The sequence below is a fragment of the Orcinus orca genome, chromosome 8 (assembly GCF_937001465.1).
Source record: "Orcinus orca chromosome 8, mOrcOrc1.1, whole genome shotgun sequence".
Classification (NCBI taxonomy): Eukaryota; Metazoa; Chordata; class Mammalia; order Artiodactyla; family Delphinidae; genus Orcinus; species Orcinus orca.
The window spans coordinates 77,737,555-77,760,129 of NC_064566.1; the positions used below are offsets into that span (position 1 = coordinate 77,737,555).

Sequence of the window (22,575 nt, forward strand, 5' to 3'; positions counted from 1 at the left end):
TGAACAGGCATTTCACAAATGATGATGTCTAAATCATCAAAAACATATGAAAATATATTCAAAATCATTAATCACCAGGGAAATGAAAATTAAAAGTATAGTGAGATACCACTACATACACAAAAGAAGAGGTCAAATTTCAAAGATTGGCAATAGTAAGTCTTAGAAAGGATGTTCAGCAACTAGAATTCTTATATATTGCTGGTGGGAGTGTAAAATGGTGCAAACACTTTGTAAAAGTTTTTGGTAGTTTCTAATAAAAATAAATATACACCTACCCAATGGCAATTACACGTCCAGATATTTATGCAACAGAAATGAATCCACAGATTCACATAACTTCACTCTTCATAAGGAATCAAACCAGGAAATAACTCAAATGTTTATCAGCAGGACAATGGATAAACAAACCATAGTATATTCAGCCAGTGGAATAATATTTGGCAATAAAAAGAACAAATTACTGGTACACGCTACAATGTGGATGAAACTAAAAATAAGTAAGTAAGCCACCATTTAAAAAGGGGTAAACTTCATCACATTGAGAACAGGCCTGTCTATATTAAATGATATTTCTTTGTAAATTTCTTCATTAGGACTTTTGCAAGGATGATCTAATTGTATTTTATTTGCAAGAAATGAAGTTGTCAACAGTCTAAGAAATTCCCAGAATTTACAATGACTCTCATATTTACTTTGGAATTAGAATGGCATGTTCCCTTTGTTGGATTTCACTTTTACTTTCAGTTCTAGGTTCCTGGTTAGAAGCTTTATGTATTTCTTTAATTAAAAATGTAAAAACTTACAATAGCAGTAGGCTGGAACTGAAGTTGTTACAATAGTATTATGTGGAATTCCTTTCAGAGAAAGAATGTTTTTTATCATGATTACCCTCAAGGAAAAAATACTTTAAAGCTGATTATTTAACAATAGGATATTGAGAACACACCACTGTTAAGAACTATCAAAGTTCCAAACCAGGAATGGGATGGAAACTCTTTCATACACTTCTCATACCTTGCTTGCACATTGCAAATAGAAGAAAACTGGCAAACAAGAGATAGTAATAGCCATATGTCTGTCTACCTTGTCACTTTCCTCAAATATTTTCTTGCTTATTTCGTCTCTAAAGAGTATTTGGAGAGAAAATATATTTAGGAAAGTTGGATGTTGGGAGGAAAAGGGGAGTCTTTACATAAAATATTTGGGAGAGTCAAAGGGTTACAGGGAAAAAGTAAGATATTAAAAATTTGGGTGCAGGTTTAGGCTAGAGAAGGCCCAAGCAGCTAGACTGACTGCATTTTTGTCAGTCGGTCAACAAAGATTTATTGAGCACCTTCTGTTTGCAGGTTCCCCACTAGTGCTAGAATAATGTGGTTAATGAAATACATAGAGTCCTTGATCATATGCAACTCAGAATTACTACAGGAAAACAATTACTTTTAAAAAATCCGGGACTTCCTGGTTGCACAGTGGTTAGAATCCACCTGCCGATGCAGGGGACACGGGTTCAATCCCTCGTCCGGGAAGATCCCACACGCTGTGGAGCAACTAAGCCGAGCGCCACAGCTACTGAAGTCTACGCGCCTAGAGCACGTGCTCCGCAACAAGAGAAGCCTCCACAATGAGAAGCCCGTGCACCGCAACGAAGAGTAGCCCTCACTCATGGCAACTAGAGAAAACCAGGGAGCAGCAATGAAAACCCAACTCAGCGAAAAAACAAAAGAATCAATAACTGAAGTTGTGCAAAATTTTGCAAAGGAGACATATTGATCCACTTTAGGCCCTGACAGGTCTGATCCCAACTTTTATTACTAGTTTGAAGAATGCGGGAATCCTAGTTAGTTCAGGGTTTCTTAGGCCATGGTCTTTAAATTGGGATAAGTGATCCCTTGGGTAAACTTACCAAGTATTTACAAGAATTTAGCATTGGGTAAGTGGGAACTCAAATAGTTTTAAGGGAATTAACAACCGGATCCTCAGTTTCTACAATGTAGTTTTTCCTAAAACTGATCTGAGTGAAAACAAGAGCTGTCACAGCTTCCAGGCTTGTTCTGTCTTCTCACCAACCTTTTCACAATAGTTCTTTCTTCTTAAAAAAGACAGGCCCACCTCTCACCCATCTTGGGTTTTCAAATGGTATAGTATTGGCCATGGGTATAAAATATTCCTGGACAATTAGAAATAACTGGTGTTAACGTTGAGAAAATGAATGACTCTAATATCTGGGTATAGAGTTATCAGATAAAATATAGGTTACCCATGGGCTTCCCTGGTGGCGCAGTGGTTGAGAGTCCGCCTGCCAAGGCAGGGGATGCGGGTTCGTGCCCCGGTCCAGGAGGATCCCCCATGCCGCGGAGCGGCTGGGCCCGTGAGCCATGGCCGCTGAGCCTGCGCGTCCGGAGCCTGTGCTCCGCAACGGGAGAGGCCACAGCAGTGAGAGGCCCGCGTACCACAAAAAAAAAAAAAAAAAAAAGTCACCCAGTTAAATTTGAATTCTAGCTAATCAATGATTAACGTATTCAATGAATAATATATTGCATGGAACATACTTATACTAAAAAATTATTTGTTGTTTATCTCAAATTTAAATTTAACTAGGTATCCTGTATTTTAATTGCTAACTCTGGCTACCCTATCTGGGTAAAATTCCTGTGGTTTCTAAGTCACTGATTTCAACAAAATTGAGTTGTCTACTGATAACTAATTACATTTTAGGATTAAAGATCACTAAAGAATTTTGGGGCTATAAAACAGATGTTAAAAAATTGTGAAAAAAATCGATATAATAACATTTCTTCTGGGCCTCTCTACTTATTTATGTGAAAAAGATTTTTCAACACTTACAATCTTTAGAAACTAAAAAAAAGGAAGAGAATCTATGCTGAACCCTATAATATTCTAGTAATAGGTAATATTCATGAACACACACTTGAACAAATTGTTCAAATTTAAGCTGCCCCACTGAAATTGCATTTGTTAAAGAATTTTACTTTTTATCTTGAGTAATCATTAACATTTATATTTAGATGTTTTGACCAACTGACTTTCAATATACGTACTGAAAGTAATATATGATAATGCAATCAAGGAGAAATTTTTCTTTAAGTTACAGCCTTATGATCACAGGAAAAAAGTTAAATTTCTATTTATACATATGTTTGTTTCAGAAATATGTGCCAGAGGGATCATAAAGATGTCCATTATAAACATATATTAAAATTCTGTGGGAGAAGTAGAATGTTCAAGGACAAAAAGCATTGATATAATATTTCTGATGATTAAAGCTGATATATAAGGATGAGCTGATATATAATGATGGGGGGTATCAAATTGCTATGGTATTTGTAGTCCATTGAATACATTTAAAAGACTGCTGATCAATATTATTCTAAAACATCTATGTCTACATTTTGTAGTTCCTTAGCAACTACAGCAACTTTTTTGTTTTAATCTTAAGTTAAAAATATGCAGAGGAATATAGTTTTTCAAAATTATTTTGGTAGGTACATGATCATAAGTATATAAGGATCACAAAATTTCTTCCACCATCTCAAGGGTGAGTTGAAAATGGCTTATAAAGTTTTGAACTAAGCAGGCTCAAAAATGAATTGAAATCTCCACATAAGTAAACTTAATCTTTTTGATGTATTTCCAATTGGAACTCTAACTGCTATGGGCAGCCAAATCCCCCTAATCCAGAAGATACCCCAGCTCATCCTGACTGTACTGCGTTCTTGTTTCCATAGGATGTTGAAGTACTGAGTAATATTATGGGTTCTGCCTTTAGTGCTTGATATCTTTGATTTACTGGAAGGCAGGAAAATCAGATGAGCTCTCCCAAGCCATCTGTTACCCTGGCATGCACTGTCTTTAGATAATTGTGCTTAAATTTACTGCTTAGGCAAGAAATGTTGAGGAAAATATGGCAGTGCAGTTAGACTCTGACTTCAGGTTTCTATGAGACTGTCATGGTAATTTAGACATCTCCCTTGTGAGACAAAAGACTAAAAGGCGGAATTTGTTTCATAGCCAACTCCACCCTAGTTATAAAAAAAACCAACGAACCAAAAAAAAAAAAAAAAAGATTTCAATATAGCAAACTAAGATGGTAATCTCAATCTTTTAAAACACTAAAAATAAACTGAAAAGGAGAATCTTGTGATTTTTTTTTTACAAACCCCTACATTTCCGTTCATGCTTTACAATTATAACAGAATTAGAACAAAAAGTAAAACTTATCAGAAAGAGTTCATAAAGTTTTGCGGTTTTTTTTTTATTATGTGGGAGATGGACCTTTTCCAGTCAGGCTGACCAATGCTCATCTTCCCCCTTACAGATTATCAAGATTTCCTCTGACCCACGAACAAAGAAGCAAAGGTATTTCAGTAAATGCCACGCCGATACGCCCCGGTTAAGAAACAGTCACGCTTTTCGGGTCATGGAAATCCCCGAGTGGGTCTGCCAGGCCACTGATTAAGGGGAAGTGTGTGTGGTTATTACCGCTGGAGTTCCCCTAAATCTTAAGAGGAAAGCACCAGCGAACAAGCAAACCGCTGGGAGGAGTGCGGGACAAATGGAGTGGGGTGGGGGTGGGGAAGGGGAGGAGCGGGGGTGGGGGGAGACGTTTAAAAGGCAGCGTGAGACTCCAACCCGCACCGAACAGCGGGCCGACGGCTGTCACCCGCCAAGACTCGGCCGGCACAACCCGACTGCCGCGCACCTGCCGGGGTCGGCAGGCCGGCCGGTAGAGCTGAGGTGAGTGAGCGAGCGTGCGCGTGCGCGCGACCGTTTGTGTCTGTGCGCGTGTCCGTGTGCGCGCGACCCCCAACGTCTCCGCACTGCGTCCCGCGCGGGCGGGGGCCACGGCTGCCGCCCGTCTAGGGGCGCACGGTAATCAGACCTGCTGCAGGGCTCAGAGGTCGGCTCCAGGCCGGCTCTCGAGCCGACCAGGGACGGCAAGAGAGTGGGAGCCCGGGCGGCCCTTCCCGGCGCGGCCGTGCTGGTCCGGCCGGTCTTCGCCGCCGCCCAGACTTGCCCTCCAGCCCGTGGGGCCTCCGGGTCCGGCGCTGCCTCGCTGACACTCACTTTCCGTCCGCCTTCCTGCCGGGTGTGCAGTTCCTGTTTTCCTTTTGCAGTGAGTCAGTGGAATGGGGAAGCTTTGACAGTTTGTTTAACTCGATTGCCAAGAGATATCACCGGGCCTTAGACGGTGCCAGATGAGCTTCAGCACAGAGCCTAAAGCAGAGCTTGGGCATAGAAAGGACTCAGTAAAATCTTTTTTTAATGGACAGACGGAGGAGTGTTCCCAAGTGGTGGCAGAAAAAGCAGATTTTTGGTGGTTTTCCTGGTGATCAGCATGGAAACCCTGTAGTGCTCTTAATCTAGTTAGTAAAGTGCCGGAGGTATTTACCCGATCCTAAACTAACAGTAATGTTAACTTTGTTTGCCATTATTTGTTGCTAACATTAGGTGTTTCTAATATCCACTGTATTCAACGACTCCCTTAGAAGACTTTACATGTGTTTTCAGGTTTAATTCTCACAGTCCTAAGAAGCACTTGCCCAGGATCACACCCCTGGTATGCGGAGACTGAATGATATTGGAAACTCGAGATGTCTGACTCCAAAGCCTGGTATTAAACCATCACTGAGCAGACTTTGTAGTCATTAATGTAAAATTGATATCCTTAATACCATGCAAATGAGGGTGCTGTGGTCCTGGGGGGCTCAGTCAAGTTAGTGAAATTCACTTCTCAGCAAAAAGTCTTAAGTGTCTACAATATATGCCAGGCTGAATGGATGGTGGGAGTGGGAGGGCTGGTACAGAGCTGAAACAGTTATGCTGTGAAGGAACTCACAGACTAGGGGGAGGCAGAGAGAAAAGGCACACTTAAACTCCAGTGTCTGAGACATGGATGTGCTAAGTGCCCAAGAGGATAGACACACCCAACATCGCTGGCATCAGGGAGGTTGCCCACTGGAAATGATGGAGTAGGAAGTGATGAGGTTGGGGACTTGAGCCAATCTGAGAAGGAGCCACAAGAAAGGAAAGAGGAATCCCAAGAGAGTGGTATCAGAAGCCAAGGGACTAGAATATTTCATAGAGGAAGTGGACCCCAGTGTCAGGTGTGAAAAATTCCACTGGTTTTGGGAAAGAAAAGATTGGTGTTACTCATACTGAGAGTGGTTTTCCACAGACACAGAAAACAAACGTGGTTACCAAAGGGAAGGGCGGGGGATGGATAAATTAGGAGGATGGGATTGACATATACACACTACTATATATAAAATAGATAACCAACAAGGACCTACTGTGCAGCATAGGAACTATACTCACTATTTTGTAATAACCTATAAGGGAAAAGAATCTGAAAAAGAATATATATATATATATATATATATATATATAAAAAATTGAATCATTGTGCTGTACACCTGAAGCTAACACATTGTAAATCAACTATACTTCAAATAAATAAAAGAAAAAGAGAGTGGTTTTAAGTGGTGCCGGCTAAAGCCAGTTGTATTGGGAGACCTTCACCATAGACAGTTGTTCATTTCATTTGGCTGTGAAGCGAAGGTGAGATACAGGGTAGTTGCTAGAGTGAAAAGTAGGGTTGAAAGAGGGTTTTTTGGTTTTGTTTTCATTTGAAAGCTGAGACAGAATTAAGCATGCTTGTTATATTGAAGGAAAAGACCCAGTAGAGAGAGTAGAAGAAATGAGGAGGATGGGGTTAAGAGCAAGGTTTCTGAGGCCAGTGGGGGAGGATGGGATTCTTTTAAGTGAGGCAGTAAGTGGGTTGTGAGCAAAAAGGGCATGGATTTGAGAATGTGAAAGGATTACTACTCAATGATGTCTCTTTGAGAAATCGAAGTCAAAACAATCTACTGAAAGTGAGATGGGGAGTTGTGGAGGAGAAATTTGAGGAAGGTATTGAAGGTTTAGAAGAGTTGCATAGGCCAGTGGGCTAGGCTTAAGAAGAATTGATGAGAGATAGTGAAGGGCCAGCCAAGGTGAAGCCTGACGTCATGCTGGTTTCTGTCTACAAGGTTGTAGATCTTCCCCAGCAGCATTTAGAATTCTAGGTGTTGCATATATATGGAATTTAAGAAAAAAAATGTCATGAAGAACCTAGGGGTAAGACAGGAATAAAGATGCAGACCTACTGGAGAACGGACTTGAGGATATGGGGAGGGGGAAGGGTGAGCTGTGACAGGGGGAGAGAGAGTCATGGACATATACACACTAACAAACGTAAGGTAGATAGCTAGTGGGAAGCAGCCGCATGGCACAGGGATATTGGCTCAGTGCTTTGTGACAGCCTGGAGGGGTGGGATAGGGAGGGTGGGAGGGAGGGAGACGCAAGAGGGAAGACATATGGGAGCATAGGTATATGTATAACTGATTCACTTTGTTATAAAGCAGAAACTAACACACCATTGTAAAGCAATTATACCCCAATAAAGATGTAAAAAGAATTCTAGGTGTTGGAAATGGATAGGACAGAGGTTGAATGGATCCAGGGTTGGCATCTTGGTATATTTTTGTATACTTATTGTATAACTGTTGCCTAAATGTCCACAGACATGCCTTGTTTCCACATCAAAGCTTCTTTAGGGCAAGATCTGTGTAAGGGGTTTGAAATCTTAACTGCATAGGGGCCAGGCAGGTGATATAAATGAACAAAACTAGGGGTGTCTTTTTTAAACAAAAGCACACTTTGCTTACATATTTAACATGTAGGAATAGTCTTCCTTTCCACAAAGAAATATGTTACTCTCATTTTTCTCAAAAAATGTCCCTCTTTGTCTACCTTTCATTTTTGTTACTTTTGATAGACACAGGTATTAGAACAATTCCACTTTCTTCATAATTCTACTGTGAGAAAAACAACAGTGCCAGCTCAGTGACAAAAAGCAACTGACAGTCTCCGTATCAGAGTGCCAAAGGGGAGAGCGTGTGCCTTCCCTAAAGGGTGCAGCCGCTGCTCGGCACTAGCTGATTCTTGCCATGCAGGAATAAATGCCCAGTGTAGCCAGGTCTTCTGATTTTTCAGGATAAGGTTGGGATCTAGAATGTCCTGGGAAATTTCTTACTTTTTTTTTTTTTTGGCCCCTCCATGTGTGGCATGTGGGATCTTAGTTCACTGTCCGGGGATTGAACCCGCGTCCCCTGCAGTAGAAGCACGGAGTCTTAACCACTGGACCACTAGGGAAGTCCAGAAATCTTACTTTTATTTTATTACTTTTTTTTTACAGAAATCCCTTTAAAAATTTTTTATTTATTTTATTTTAATTTATTTTTGGCCACATTGGGTCTTTGTTGCTGCGCGGGGGCTTTCTGTAGTTCCGGCGAGCGGGAGCTACTCTTTGTTGCAGTGCGCGGGCTTCTCCTTGCAGTTACTTCTCTTGTTGCGGATCACGGGCTCTAGGCGCGCGGGCTTCAGTAGTTGTGGCACATGGGCTCAGTAGTTGTGGCTCGCGAGCTCTAGAGCACAGGCTCAGTAGTTGTGGCGCACAGGCTTAGTTGCTCCACGGCATGTGGGACCTTCCTGGACCAGGGCTCAAACCCGTGTCCCCTGCATTGACAGGCGGATTCTTAACCACTGAGCCACCAGGGAAGCCCAGATATCTCTTACTTTTAAAAAATGTTGGTAATTAACTAAAACATTTAAACATACTGTGGTATTTTTCTAAGAAAAATCTTACTTGGAAAACTGGTGAAATTCAAATAAGGCATATAGATTAACAGCATTGTATCAGTGTTACTTTCCTGGTTTCTATGGTTATACGAGGATATGTAAATGCAGGATATGTGAGAACTCTTATTTTTATGTTTTCTCTATGTATAAATTAATTGCAAAATAAAAGGTTAAAAGAATTAGTGAAATGCTGGAGTCCAATTCTGTGCAAGCCAAACATAATACCTCTGCTGGCCACCAATTTGAGCCTTCTGGTTTTCATCTGGGATTTCTTGGCCTCTGCAGTACCTAATACAGCACCTTGTATGTCACAGACATTCAGTAAATACTAGTGCTCTGCTTTGGAAAAAATGTTTAAAAAGAGATCATGGTGTTACATCTATGAATTATTTGACTTTTAATATTGTCTTTTTTTTTTTTTAACAGGTTTTACAAAAGAGACGAACTGTTCTACTTCTAGGTTTATTCCAGTTTTTTCTATAAATCAAAACATCTCAAAATGGAGGCCTAAAACTCTTAAAAGGGACTTAGTCTAATCTCCGGGAGGTAGTTTTGTGCATGAATAAACAAAGTAGTTAACAGGAGTTTTTGGTATCGAAAGAATGTTAATTTTAAAAATATGATTTGATTATAAGAGGTATAACTATAAAGTAATAATAAGTTTGATTCTGATATTGATTTGTGGATATAAAGAAATGATTGTAGCTGGGACATATTGTTGAACTACTTTTCTCAAAGTTGGCCAGGCAGTCTCCCACTGGCTGCTGTGTAGAATAGAAAAAAGTACCTGTGTTTGGTAAAGATTTTAAAATGAGTGACAGTTATCTAGAACAAAGAGTTAATATTCAACCCTCTGCTAAATTAGAGAAACATGCATATAAAATCTTTGGCATGTTAAAAGATTTCTGCAATGACAAAGAAATGTCAAGAATAAAACTTTTTGATAGGTGCAACAAATTTAGAGCAAGTATGAAAGATAAACGTGATGATTGGTAAAGAAATTAACCATTTGTAAGACTGTTGATATTTTGAAAGTCAAAACTTTAGTTTGTTCAAATGGGCTGTTATTTCTGAGAAAAATTAGAATGAGAATGATGACTGGATGGTTACATTTTGGTAAATGAACAAACTTATTCCAAAAGAAAATTCACACAGAGACAGTAGTAATACCAAGAATGAAAGGAATACTGAAGTCAGACATAATAATTCACCTCTGAGGGCAATTATCACTAGTATTTAGATATATTTCTTCTCCCACCTGGAAATAAAGCATTGAAGTCTGCAGTAAAAAGCCCCAACATATGTGGGACCCAGGAAGCATGCTTGCAAAACACTTCTAGAAAAAAAAACCATGTTGACTTGTTTATTGGTTATTACTGACATTATTGACACAGAACCTACTGACTAATAGCTACTTATAATTGAGAAATTCTGAATTTTGAGATCTCTGCTGTTCAAAAGAAGTAGATTGTGACAAAATAAATTTATTTTTGTCATAATAAATTCTGGTTCAAGGTATGCTATCTGTGAAATAATTTCTGACCAAAGCCAGATTTTTTTATCCATCTTTTTTTTTTTGATTATTTATCTTAGCTTGCAGACTCAGCACTCTGACTGTTGACTGTTTTTAAAAGTAAATCCATTATCAGGAGATTTGATTTTGGTTCTCAACAGCATGAAGCTGAGTCTAAAAGACCAAGTGAGCAAATATATTCATCTCTGATAATTTATTTGAAATGCAATGTTTAATTTGCTAAGATCTAGTGGTATTGCTATGACTAAGCAATCAGGTACCTATCTATGGGAAGTAATTATTATTTAATAAATCTTGAAACCAGGTCTTGAGATGTAGGAACCAATTCTGTTATTACTTAAGCTCTTTATTTGGAAGAAAATTTTGAATTGTTTTGTTCTCCCTAATAAAATGGTTGTAGGAAGAAAAATTAATTTGAGCAAGATTTTGGATAGACTGTATTTCATTGAATCTAAGATGTCATCATTTGTAAAGCACACCATTATTTTATGTACCTCTAAGAAATAAAAATGCTGTTAATTAAAATGTGACATGCCATTCATTAATTATAAGATACCTCTCCATAGCAGAGATATTAAAACATGCATCTTAGAAGCAGTGAAATATGATAGTCCATTCTTTTCCTCTTTCGAGGTAGGTCTTATGCTTTTTTTTTCTTCTGGCTACAAAATTTCACAATTTAAAAACAAAATAAACATACTTTGAATATTTTTGTGTGTATAGAACGCTTACACAGCATAGCTTTCTGCCAAAACTAGCTATGTGAGACATTTTATCTTCAGGCTGACTGGATGTCACTGAAGCATACTAGTGGAGAGGGTGACCTACCTGTGGAGATATCTGACACTAAATGGCATCTTGATGACCTAAAGCACTCTACACTTTTATGAAGGGTTTTAATTTTCATCACAAGGTACTGTGTAGCATCATGTTTACATTATATGCAAGAGTATACAGAGGTGCAGGTACATAATTGGCCCTTAAACTGTATCAATATAGGATTTAGAATCTTGCCATGCTATAACCCTAAATGCATAGAAGAAAAAAGAATGAAAGATTTCCTGTTCTAAGTGTTCAGTCTAGTACTAAAATTAATAAAAATCAAAACCCATGCACAAAACTACCTCCCCAGAGAAAGGCTAGTCCCTTTTCCTCCCCATCCATTTCATTATGAACATAGTAGAAAATAGCGTATTCTTATCAAATTTGATGAAAAGTGCCAACATATTTGAATTGAAGTATGACTTTTCGTGTGAGCTGTACCGAATGTCTACCTATTCGGCTTTCCCCGCCGGTGTTCCTGTCTCAGAAAGGAGTCTTGCTCGTGCTGGTTTTTATTATACTGGTGTGAATGACAAGGTCAAATGCTTCTGTTGCGGACTGATGCTGGATAACTGGAAACAAGGAGATAATCCTATTGAAAAGCATAAAAAGTTGTATCCTAGCTGTAGCTTTGTTCAGAATCTAAATTCAGTTAACATCTCGGGAGCCACTTCTCAGCCTACTTTTCCTTCTTCAGTAACAAATTCCACACACTCATTACTTCCAAGTTTGGAAAACAGTGGCTGTTTCAGTGGCTCTTATTCAAGCTTTCCATCAAATCTTTTAAACTCTGGACCAAATCAAGATTTTTCTGCCTTGAGGATAAGTCCCTACCGTTGTGCAATGAATACCGAAAAAGCCAGATTACTTACTTTCCAGATGTGGCCATTGACTTTTCTGTCACCAACGGATCTGGCAAAAGCAGGCTTTTACTACATAGGACCTGGAGATAGAGTGGCCTGCTTTGCCTGTGGTGGAAAATTGAGCAACTGGGAACCAAAGGATGATGCTATGTCAGAACACCTGAGACATTTCCCCAACTGCCCATTTTTAGGAAGTCAGCTTCAAGGCACTTCAAGATACACTGTTTCTAATCTGAGCATGCAGACATATGCAGCCCGCTTCAAAACATTCTGTAACTGGCCCTCTAGTGTTCCAGTTCATCCTGAGCAGCTTGCAAGTGCAGGTTTTTATTATATGGGTAAGAAACTTAATCTGATAATAAAAAACAAATATTCAACATGTGTTATCTCATACATTTTAGTGGTCAAATTATATGTATTCATAAGTTTTGGTCCAAAATTAATTTTAGGTCACAGTGATGATGTGAAATGCTTTTGCTGTGATGGTGGGCTGAGGTGTTGGGAATCTGGAGATGATCCATGGGTGGAACATGCCAAGTGGTTTCCAAGGTAATTATTGTGAAATTTTCTTTGCAAATGTGTGTGATTATTGTGAGAGGAGTTATATGTGTTTACCTTACAATCAACTGTTGCTTTATTCTGTCTTTGTTTCAAAAATACATTTATGAATAAATTTAGGAGGGATTACGTAGAAAAATAATTACTTAAAAGGTTTCGATGGAAAGTTAAGATAAAGAGGAAATAATTTAGGGTTTCTTTGTGTGTGTAATTAATATATATACATGTATATTAAAATAACATATGCTCATTATAAAACCAAAGTTACACATTGTAGGAAAGTAGGAAAGTACAGAGACAAAAAAAAATTTAAATGTCCAGAAACCTCACCACCTAAAGTTGACCACAGTCACCATTTTAGTGAACATCCCTCCAGAGACATCTCTTTATGCATATGTACATATATACATAAATGTATACAATTTTACATGAATTAGATATATTTACTGTTTTGAAACTTTTTTCAGTCAACATGTTTTGAACATATTTCCATTTATTCAACACTCAATAATATTAACTGATTACCTATTATCAAGCACTATTGTAGATGCTTAATATACTCAGTTGAACAAAACCAAGACTCCTGGTCTCATATGCTAGACTTACAGCAGGAGAGGACAGACAATGAATAAAAACTTAATAAATAAGTTATATAGCATGTTGGAAGATAATAAGTGCTATGGATAAAAAGAAAAAAGGGAGCTTGGGTAAGGGAGATCAGAGGCACCAGACTGGTTACAATATTAAGTAGGGTCATCAGAGTAAATATAGACCCATCTCATCTGTTTTGATCACTACATAGCATTTTGTTGTCATGTCTTACACTTTTGATTATTCTATACTTGTTTACACTCTCCCTTTTTTACTAAAATCAGGTAGCCTATAATTTTTCATGGTCAACACTTTTAGTATTTTTAGTGTTGATTACTAAACTTAGTATCCTAACATTTGCATTATATAATTTTTTATATGATACTATGTCTTCATTTATAGCAACTTTGTACTCCCCAAATATTTCAAATTTCAAAAATTATGAAGATTAAAAAGAACACCTTACATAGACATTTTTAAAAAGTGCTGCTAGCTTTCTATTGTGGTAATTTTGTGAATATATAAAAAGAACAGTAAATTTGCTTTGGTAGTGTCATGAATTCATTTTGTACTTAAATTTGACCATGGATATATAGTATCTAGAAACTACCAAACTTGTGAATGTCTGACTTCTTAGAAAATGTGTTAAGCTTCCTCATTCTTTCTATGTATATTTTCAGCTTTTAAACATACAAAGCTTATGTATGAACAGTATCATTTATTAGGGAACTTTCTACCTGTCTCCTTGGCTCATGAATGTTCAGAATGTTTTTAGGAATCTTAGAATAGTTGAAGAGAGCAGCAAGAACCTTGGGGTGGAGACAGCCTTACTTATCTCAGTAGACTGAGAGCCTCACAATCCTTATCCACATCAGCCTTGGCCGGGTACCAGTTACAGCCTTCCTCTTGCTTATATCATCTTGCCTTTGAGTGCAGTATCTCTTATCACTTCCTATATGCTAAATGAATAGTCAAGTGGTTATAATTATGTTTATGTTCACTTGAAAGATTTAGCAGTCTACAAATGACCAGATTAAAATAACCCCCCAGATTTAATTTTCCTTACATTTTAGGTGTGAGTACTTGATACGAATTAAAGGACAAGAATTCATCAGTCGAGTTCAAGCCAGTTACCCTCATCTACTTGAACAGGTAGGGACAGTTTTTTTGTTTTTTAAATCATTCATTAAATTAATTTTCTGATAAATTATTTTCTGATAATTACAGAGAGTAGTATTTTAGTGAAAAGACAAGTCAATTTAAAAATACATTTTCTTTTTTCAACACCCAGCATGATCTTAGAGAGTGCTATTCTTTGGATAACAGCAGATCCATAATTAGAAACCTTCTGAAAAATAATATTTAAGTTATGTTTCTGAGTATTTCTCCAACAAAGTTGCAATAAATTAAATTATTTGAGGAAAAAATTGACTGGATAGTAGCATTTAATAATTTTACTATATAAATTTTTCTTAAAAGGATTTGAGGAAGATAATTGTATTGCTCTTTCTAATCTTCCCAGAAAAGCAAGTAAGAACTTAGAGAATAGTTTGAGGGTCAAACACTTCCTAGCCACAGTCAATGGAAATAAAGGGTCCAGCTTATCCCAAAGGAACACCCAGAAAATGGAAGATCTTTGGGATGATAGGCAAACAGTGATTGTCTTACAGGTCACTGAAAAGGTGTAGCCCTTTTCCTGCCTTAACGAAAATGGATTTTATTTGTTAATACACACATACACACGTACACACGAAGAAACTCTATTAGTTTATGGCCTACAGAATTCCTGTTGAATGTAAATGAAATTTTGCTTTTGACATAAAAAATTATGTTGCCAGTAAACAAGTTAGTTTGCAATAAATTGAATAAATTAGGTCTCTTGATTAATTTTTATTGCAATGAACAAGATAAGATTTACATTTTAATTTATATACATTTTTTTAGCTGTTATCTACTTCAGACAATCCAGAAGATGAAAATGCAGAGTCACCAAGTATGTATACTAATAATAATTACTGCATTTAAATGTTAGAACCATTTGATACTGTTAAGATTGAAAGTTGATAATTATAATAATATACATTTATATTATGAGTTATAATTTACAGTGAATTTTCAAATACATTATTGGTATTTTTCAAATTTTAGTGCATCTCATAATTGCCTGAGGAGCTCTAAAAAATATTACAGATTTCTAGTCTCCACTTTAACCCTACTGAATTGAATCATAGTATCTGAAGGTGGGGCTTGAGCATCTATAGTTTTAACAAGCTTCAGACATCCAGCCTAACCCTTGTTCTCAGACCAGTGTGGGAACAGGTGCACTATGACATTAGATTGCATACATATTCTTTCTATGAAATGGAGAGAGCAGAAAATAATATTCTCATTTTTCAATAGGTACTCAGAGGCTCAGAGAGGTTAAGTGACTTGTCCACCACCTTAAACTTGAAAGGTGATAGAGCCAATATTTGAACAAGCTCTTCTCCCTTATCTAGTGTTAAATTCAGTTCAATAAATATTTGTTGTGCTTCTGCTATTCTGGGGAAAGAATAGACAACAGGATAAACATAACACCTGCTCTCATGAGCTAGTGGTCTAAGGAATACAGGCAAATACACACATAGGAGAACAGTGTGGAAAGTAAAGTGTTCTCTGAGAGCACATGCGGGACAATTAGCCCAGACTTGGAAGATCAGAAAAGGCTTTCCAGAGGAAGTATTTGTCTTAGCACAGAATCAAAGGGAAGAATAGTAGTTAACCAAATAACAACGGGAGGAAAAGAATATTCTTGGCAGAGAGAACAGCACATGAAAGATTTAAGTAACAAAAGAGAACAGGAACACTTGAAGAACTGAACAAAATTCTGTATCGCTAGAAGTAGGATTTGCAAACAGGTAAATGAATGAAGCAGGCTAGCTTAAGAGTGGTCAGCACTGTAGGCAGAATTTGACCCAAGAGCCATCAGTTTGTGGCTTCTGGGATAGAAGGCGAATGAGTAAGTGGCAAGAGATGAGGCTGAAGGGGTAAACAGGGTCCAGATTGCATAAGATATTGTAAGGCACAGTTGAATGTTATCCTAAAAGCAAAGGAATCGTTGTTGGAATTTAAGAAGGAATGTGACACATTCAGATTTTTGTTTTTAAAAAGTCATTCTGGTTACAATGTTGAGAATGAATTAGACAGGAGCAATAGTTTAGGAGGCCATTGCAGTAATAGATATGAGTGATTACAATTGGCCTCTTTCAAAATTATGTTAAACATATTTGATTTAGAAAGCTCATTTGTTCATTCAACATGGGGAAAAAGGAATCTCAGTGCTGGTGGGGATGATCCCAACATTGTTTCTTTCTCCCACTCATATTTATGCCAGATAATGCATATTTTGAATCTGAATACAATATTCCATATTCCTATTTTAGTGACTGAACATGTATATCGTTATTTTAAATCTAAGAAAGGTAATACAAAATAGTACCTACACATTTTCTGGGCCTTATGTTTTTGATATTGTAATAACTCGCAATTTAGAAAATATACAGACTATCCCAATATGTGTTAAATTCTTTATTCCGTATAGTTATTCATTTTGGACCTGGAGAAAACCATTCAGAAGATGCAGTCATGATGAATACACCTGTTGTTAAAGCTGCTTTGGAAATGGGCTTTAGTAGAAGGCTGATAAAGCAGACAGTTCAGAGTAAAATCCTAACAACTGGAGAGAATTACAAAACTGTCAGTGATCTTGTATTAGATTTACTTAATGCAGAAGATGAAATGAGGGAAGAGGAGAAAGAAAGAGCAACTGAGGAAAAAGAATCAGGTACACATATTTACTTACAGTCTCCATTTCCATAAGGATGTCACTGCACATAAGTTATTGAAAATATAGTCAATGCAATTGGATTTTAAGTTCAATGTTCTGCATTTGAATTATGAAAACTTTCTTCACATTAAAATATATTTGAATTTCTTATTAGTAAATTGAAAATATAAGTACATATATTGAGTGAAAGCATTTCACAGGAAACCAAAAGTTTCCTGCTTTTTCTTAATTTCTATTTTTATTCTGGGTAATTGACTGTGTAATTATTCATGGCACATTTTTGATCCCAGACTAGTTGCTCACTCCTCTTTGCTATAAATTGGGGTGGGATCAGGAACAATAATTAATTTTAATATTAGTGTAACAGTGTGTCTCAGCCTGTGACTGTAAATTAATGTACAAATTATGATTACATTTCCTATTTGCCCACACAAGAACTGAATTCCCCTTTGGAGTGTCCCTGTGTTATTTAGGGGAGCTCTAAGACACTGTTTCACATTCTCCCAAGACAAGTTATCCATGCCCTTCCATGCTAGCCTTGTCTGCTCCCTGTTGCCTCTACTGTGTTGAGGCTCATCCCCTCCTCTGGATGAGCATGTTCATTCTAATCTGGTTGCTCCACTGCTATCATCACTCTGGCCTGGACAAAGAGAAATGTTGGTCTCTCCTTTGCCACTCCTTCCAAAGCATGGACCAGATCCAAGAGTCCTTTCAACACAACTGAAAACAGATTACAATTTTTAACAAGCTCTTACTGGAGATTTAGGGATAACAGAAGGGCATTACATCACAGATGGCAGTTGACAGCTATAACTGTATGTGGCCTCTCTTGGTGCCCCTAAGCCCGTCCTCATGAATCTCTTGGCCCAGCTCCTGATTCATCTCTGTGTAGCTCTGGCCAGTTTTAACAAATGACTAGGAAAGTCCCAAGCGGAGCTCAGGCCCCCAAATATCCACAAAGCCCAGAATGAGAAAGGTTTGCCCCATATCCTTGTCCAAGGCCATCTGGGACCTCTTCCTTCCCAGGATGTTGACGGTGAGATTGTTCACTCCATTCCCGGAAAAATCTACCCTTGGCCAACCCAGACAAAAATATCAGATCACAGTAATACAGCATCCTCTATTTACCAAAGTGTGAATTATTCAGTTCTACATGTCACCAGTACAGCAGCAACATAGTCCAAGTTCATCTTTGCCCAGCCAAGTTCTCCTTTTCATTGTGAAGTGAAGATAGGGCTGCATGTCCTTCCTGTAGTCCTCTCAGTCTTAACCACTGGTCATCAGTGAACAACTGCTCAAAGAAGAGAACACCCATTTCCACAATTGTTTATAGACCCTATGAAGTCTAAAGTCTAAAGAAAAATACTTATTTTTCTTCCAAAAAAAAAAATCAACAGTTTCCAGAGTTGACTCCAAGTCAACAGTATACAATAACTTGCATTGTCAAAAATATCCGTTAGCTTCTCAGCTCACTGTTATATCCATACTACCTAGCGCAGTATATAGTCTGTGCTCAAGAAATATTTTTTTGAATGACAATGAAAATACTTAACGTTTACGTTACTGATTACTTTATAGTTTCCCAGAACAGTAGGTGAGTGATTTCTTGACAGATGTGTAAATAAAGAGGCAACTTAGGATTTTTTTTCCAGGATAAAAGAATATGCTTCAAAGGTTTATTCAAGTCTTTACCTCTTATAAACCGGAATACAGTCTATGACTTTGAAGTGAGACTATTTTCTGCAGCTACTAGCAATCCAATTTTAGAAATCTTAAGAATTTCAGAGAACTTCTTACATTAGTTTAAGTAAAATGTAATTAGAAAAATTAAAAATTAAAAAATTAATATACTTTAACATCAAGTATAAATTATATTTTAATTTCCTAAAATATCACTACTTCTTAACCATAGATTACTTAACAATATGTTAAGTTCTAATTCTTCCATCCCTCTGGCTGTTAATTCTTTGTTCCTACTGCTGTTTAAGTTGCCGAGGCCTGATGGTTCATTTGTTCAACAGGTATTTGTGGAACATTGACTTTGTGCCAGACACTGTTCTAGGTCCTGATCCTTTTCTCATTTATTCTCAGAGCTTCAATTCTCTTCAAAATGTGTATCTAGAGCCTGGACTTTCTGACTAAGCACTGTTTTTTATTTCTTATTAAACAGTTCTATTTATATGTCCTATTATTTGACAAAGTCAGAGTTTCTAAAATCTAATGATCATCTCCCCTCAAATAATTCTTCTTTAAACAGCCCAACTTCTCTTTTTATTTTATAGAAAAGCTTTATGGATCATGGTAAAACTATATGATAGTTAATTAATAAACTTGGAATCATAAGTCATATTCCAAAGAGATAATAAAATTGCAGAGTTTCAAATATAAAATATTTTACCACTAGATACAAAATCTAGACGTGGAAGAAGAATACGGAGATCCTATAGGACAGGAAGGTATTGACAAGTAGGATTTATTTTTCAAAATGCTGTTAGTGCCTTTCCCCCCTTACTATAAAACATTGAGGTAATAGCAATATCATGTCTAATTTTGGGAAATAATAATTAATTAATAATTTCATCTTAAAATGGAATTTTAAAGAAGTTTTATGGGTGACTGATAATTTAAGAAATGTTCTATCATTTTAATTCCCTTGATTTTGCCTTTCCCCACTTTGACTAGAGTGGATTAAAATTTCAATTTTATTTGGTTCTAAGTTTTATTTGGTTAAAGGATTGGCAGTATTGCAGAATGGTAGAGAGCATAGATTATGAAACCAAATTGCCTCAGTTTGACTTTTGCTAGTTGTGTGTCCTTCAGCAATTTACTTGCCTCACTGTACCTCTATTTTCTTACCTGCTAAATAAGGGTACTAGTACCTACCTCAAAGGGCTGTTGTGAAGATGAAATGAGTTAATGCATGGAAAGTGCCTACCACAGTGCTCAGTGTTAGTTCTTATTATAAGTAGAGTTACTATCAAGCACAGGGCATCAGGTACCCCCAAAGCTAGCAATCAACTTCAGTGCCAACTGATTATGAATTATGGTTGTTTTCATTCAGTTATATGTGTATATGTGGAAGGAAGTTTGTGGGCAGAGTTTGAACATGATTGTGTTTGTGTTCCTTTCTATAAAGATGACCTATCATTAATCCGGAAGAATAGAATGGCACTTTTTCAACGTTTGACTTGTGCGCTTCCAATCCTGGATAGTCTACTAACTGCCAGAGTGATTACCGAGCAAGAATGTGATGTTATTAAACAAAAAACACAGACATCCTTACAAGCAAGAGAACTGATTGATACTATCTTAGTAAAAGGAAATTTTGCAGCCACCATATTCAAAAACTCTCTACAAGAAATTGACCCCATGTTATACCAGCATTTATTTGGTGAGTGCTGGAAAATTACTTTTGGAACTTCCTAGGTCAATTGAAAATACGCTTTTATTAATGATTTGTGATTATTGAAAATAATTCAACCTAATTTATAAACTATTAATTGTACAAAAAGATTGAAGGCTTTCCTTGCCTTGACATTATGAAAATTATCTATAGTATTTGGGCAGAGTCTACACTGTTAGTTTAAAAATATATATTCTGTGACTAAATATTGTTAACCTTATTTGTCATAGTAATGCTTTTGCTTTTTCTCCCTTAGTGCAACAAGACATAAAATACATTCCCACAGAAAATGTTTCAGGTAAAATAGTATTAATAATTTAAATCAGTAGAAAACATTGTTTTTTATTTTCTTGGCTTTTCATTGGAGGAGAAGCAGCAAATTGCCTTTTATTAAAATTTTTTTTCTCTTCTTAGATTTACCAATGGAAGAACAATTGAGGAGACTACAAGAAGAAAGAACATGTAAAGTGTGTATGGACAAAGAAGTGTCCATAGTGTTTATTCCTTGCGGTCATCTAGTAGTTTGCAAAGATTGTGCCCCTTCTCTAAGAAAATGCCCTATTTGTAGAGGTACAATCAAGGGTACAGTTCGTACGTTTCTTTCATGAAGAAGATCTCAAACTTTGTCTAAACTTTAGAATTAGTGGATTACATATATTGTAATTTTAACTTTGATACTGATTTGGTTTCTTTAAGATTTCTTATTTATTTACAACAATTTTGTTTTATATAAATATCTAAAACATGAACATACATATTTTATGTAGCATGGGAATGATAGGCTTTTGTTTTTGTGAACAAAAAACAGGAATAGCACTATAAGCACAATACTAAATGAAAATTTCAGCACTATTGAAATTGTAAGTGAAGTAAAATTTAAGATTTTGAACTGAAGTTTCATAGTTTTAAATATTTTGGAGTTGTATTCAGGATCAGGAACATGGATTCTCTTGCTTTTTCCATCAATGTCCTATACACAGAAGGTCTTGATGTTTGTTGAATGACTTTTTCGGGACATGATGTTTTTGTAAAGAATTCTGTGAGGAACATTTTAATAAATCAATCAAAATTACGCTTGTTCTTAATACCTTCATTTCTATGGTAATCGGATAGTTTACTGACTCCCAGCCTCCTTCCATACCTCCCTAAGACCTCTTGAATATTGAACTACAGTTTAGATCCCTTTCTGTAAGATGCTTCTTCATTTATACTTGTAGAGCACAGGGGTCAACCACACCTGGCTTTAATCTATAGGATTTTATAGGATGTCTGAGTCAAAATCAAATAATCTTCCCAGTAAATTTCTTTATTCATTTGTCTGTTGATTCATTCAAGGAAGTCTCATGCCTGCCCTACCCATTGGGAAAAGCCCCTAGTTTTATTCTCACCACTTTGGTATTAATTCTGGGACTTGAAAAGTACACTGGTTAGCAGCGTTTGGAACAAACAGCTTGTTCTCATAAATCAATTTGTTATGTACTGCCAGTGCAGAAAAATTTCCTCCTTTGCATTACTTTTTGGTACTCAACATGTCCAATTCATAATTCTCTATCCTTTGCTTCCTGTAGAGTTTTTAGGGCTTTAAAACCAGAAGTGACACTATAGTTGGGAATAGACTGGAGAGACAAGCAAAGGCCAATCATCTAAACCAGTTCTAGATGTCTGCTGGAGTTCTACAGAAAGATTAGGAACCAAGCAAGAGGGGAGATTCCATCTCTTCATTCTGATGCTGGGAGACTACTTAGGATGCAACTGATTTTGCCTCTTTGTTAGAAAATTCAGTTGGCTAGCCTCATGTAACCACAGTGTCCTGCTGGAGTGCAAGGCTGAATCCATTGTATTATTGCTTAGGTGATTTGTAACTCAGCTTTAAGATAAATACTTAGTATATACCCTTCTTGCAGCAGCTATTTTTTATCTGGTTCTTAGTTCATACTACACTTAATATTTGAACTTTGCCATCTCCACTGTGAAACTCTTGCTCATTTCTCATTTTGGTAATATATGTATAGCTAACATAACCAACTTATTTATCCAAATATTTTGTTATTTGCCTAAGTGTTAGTTAAATTGAAATTTTGTTTTGGAAAAAAAAAGTCACTGTAGATAATAATGGTAGCTTCACTTGCTGATGTCATGTCAGGCATTAGGCATGTTTTTAGGTGCTTGACATGCATTCATTCATTTGATTCTCTCCAACTTCATCCACCATCCAGCCTGGGCTTCAGTCCCCAGAATTGGGTAGATAATTTAAACCTCAATATACAATATATA

The 22,575-nt window shown here is 36.9% G+C and overlaps 1 protein-coding gene across 2 annotated transcripts; it reads left to right on the forward strand.

The window, feature by feature from the left end:
* Positions 1 to 4,621: 4,621 nt before the first annotated feature.
* Positions 4,622 to 21,373, forward strand: BIRC3 (baculoviral IAP repeat containing 3). 2 transcript variants are annotated; one of them, XM_004283358.4, is made up of 9 exons: positions 4,622 to 4,758; positions 9,131 to 12,261; positions 12,373 to 12,472; positions 14,146 to 14,224; positions 15,017 to 15,065; positions 16,653 to 16,895; positions 20,035 to 20,289; positions 20,558 to 20,599; positions 20,716 to 21,373. In XM_004283358.4, the coding sequence occupies exons 2-9, from the start codon at positions 11,409 to 11,411 to the stop codon at positions 20,907 to 20,909; spliced, it is 1,815 nt and encodes a 604-aa protein (XP_004283406.1). In that variant the 5' UTR covers positions 4,622 to 4,758; positions 9,131 to 11,408; the 3' UTR covers positions 20,910 to 21,373. The 2 variants fall into 2 exon arrangements, with proteins under 2 accessions (XP_004283406.1, XP_033267976.1); XM_033412085.2 differs by lacking the exon at positions 4,622 to 4,758 and adding an exon at positions 5,545 to 5,635.
* Positions 21,374 to 22,575: the final 1,202 nt, after the last annotated feature.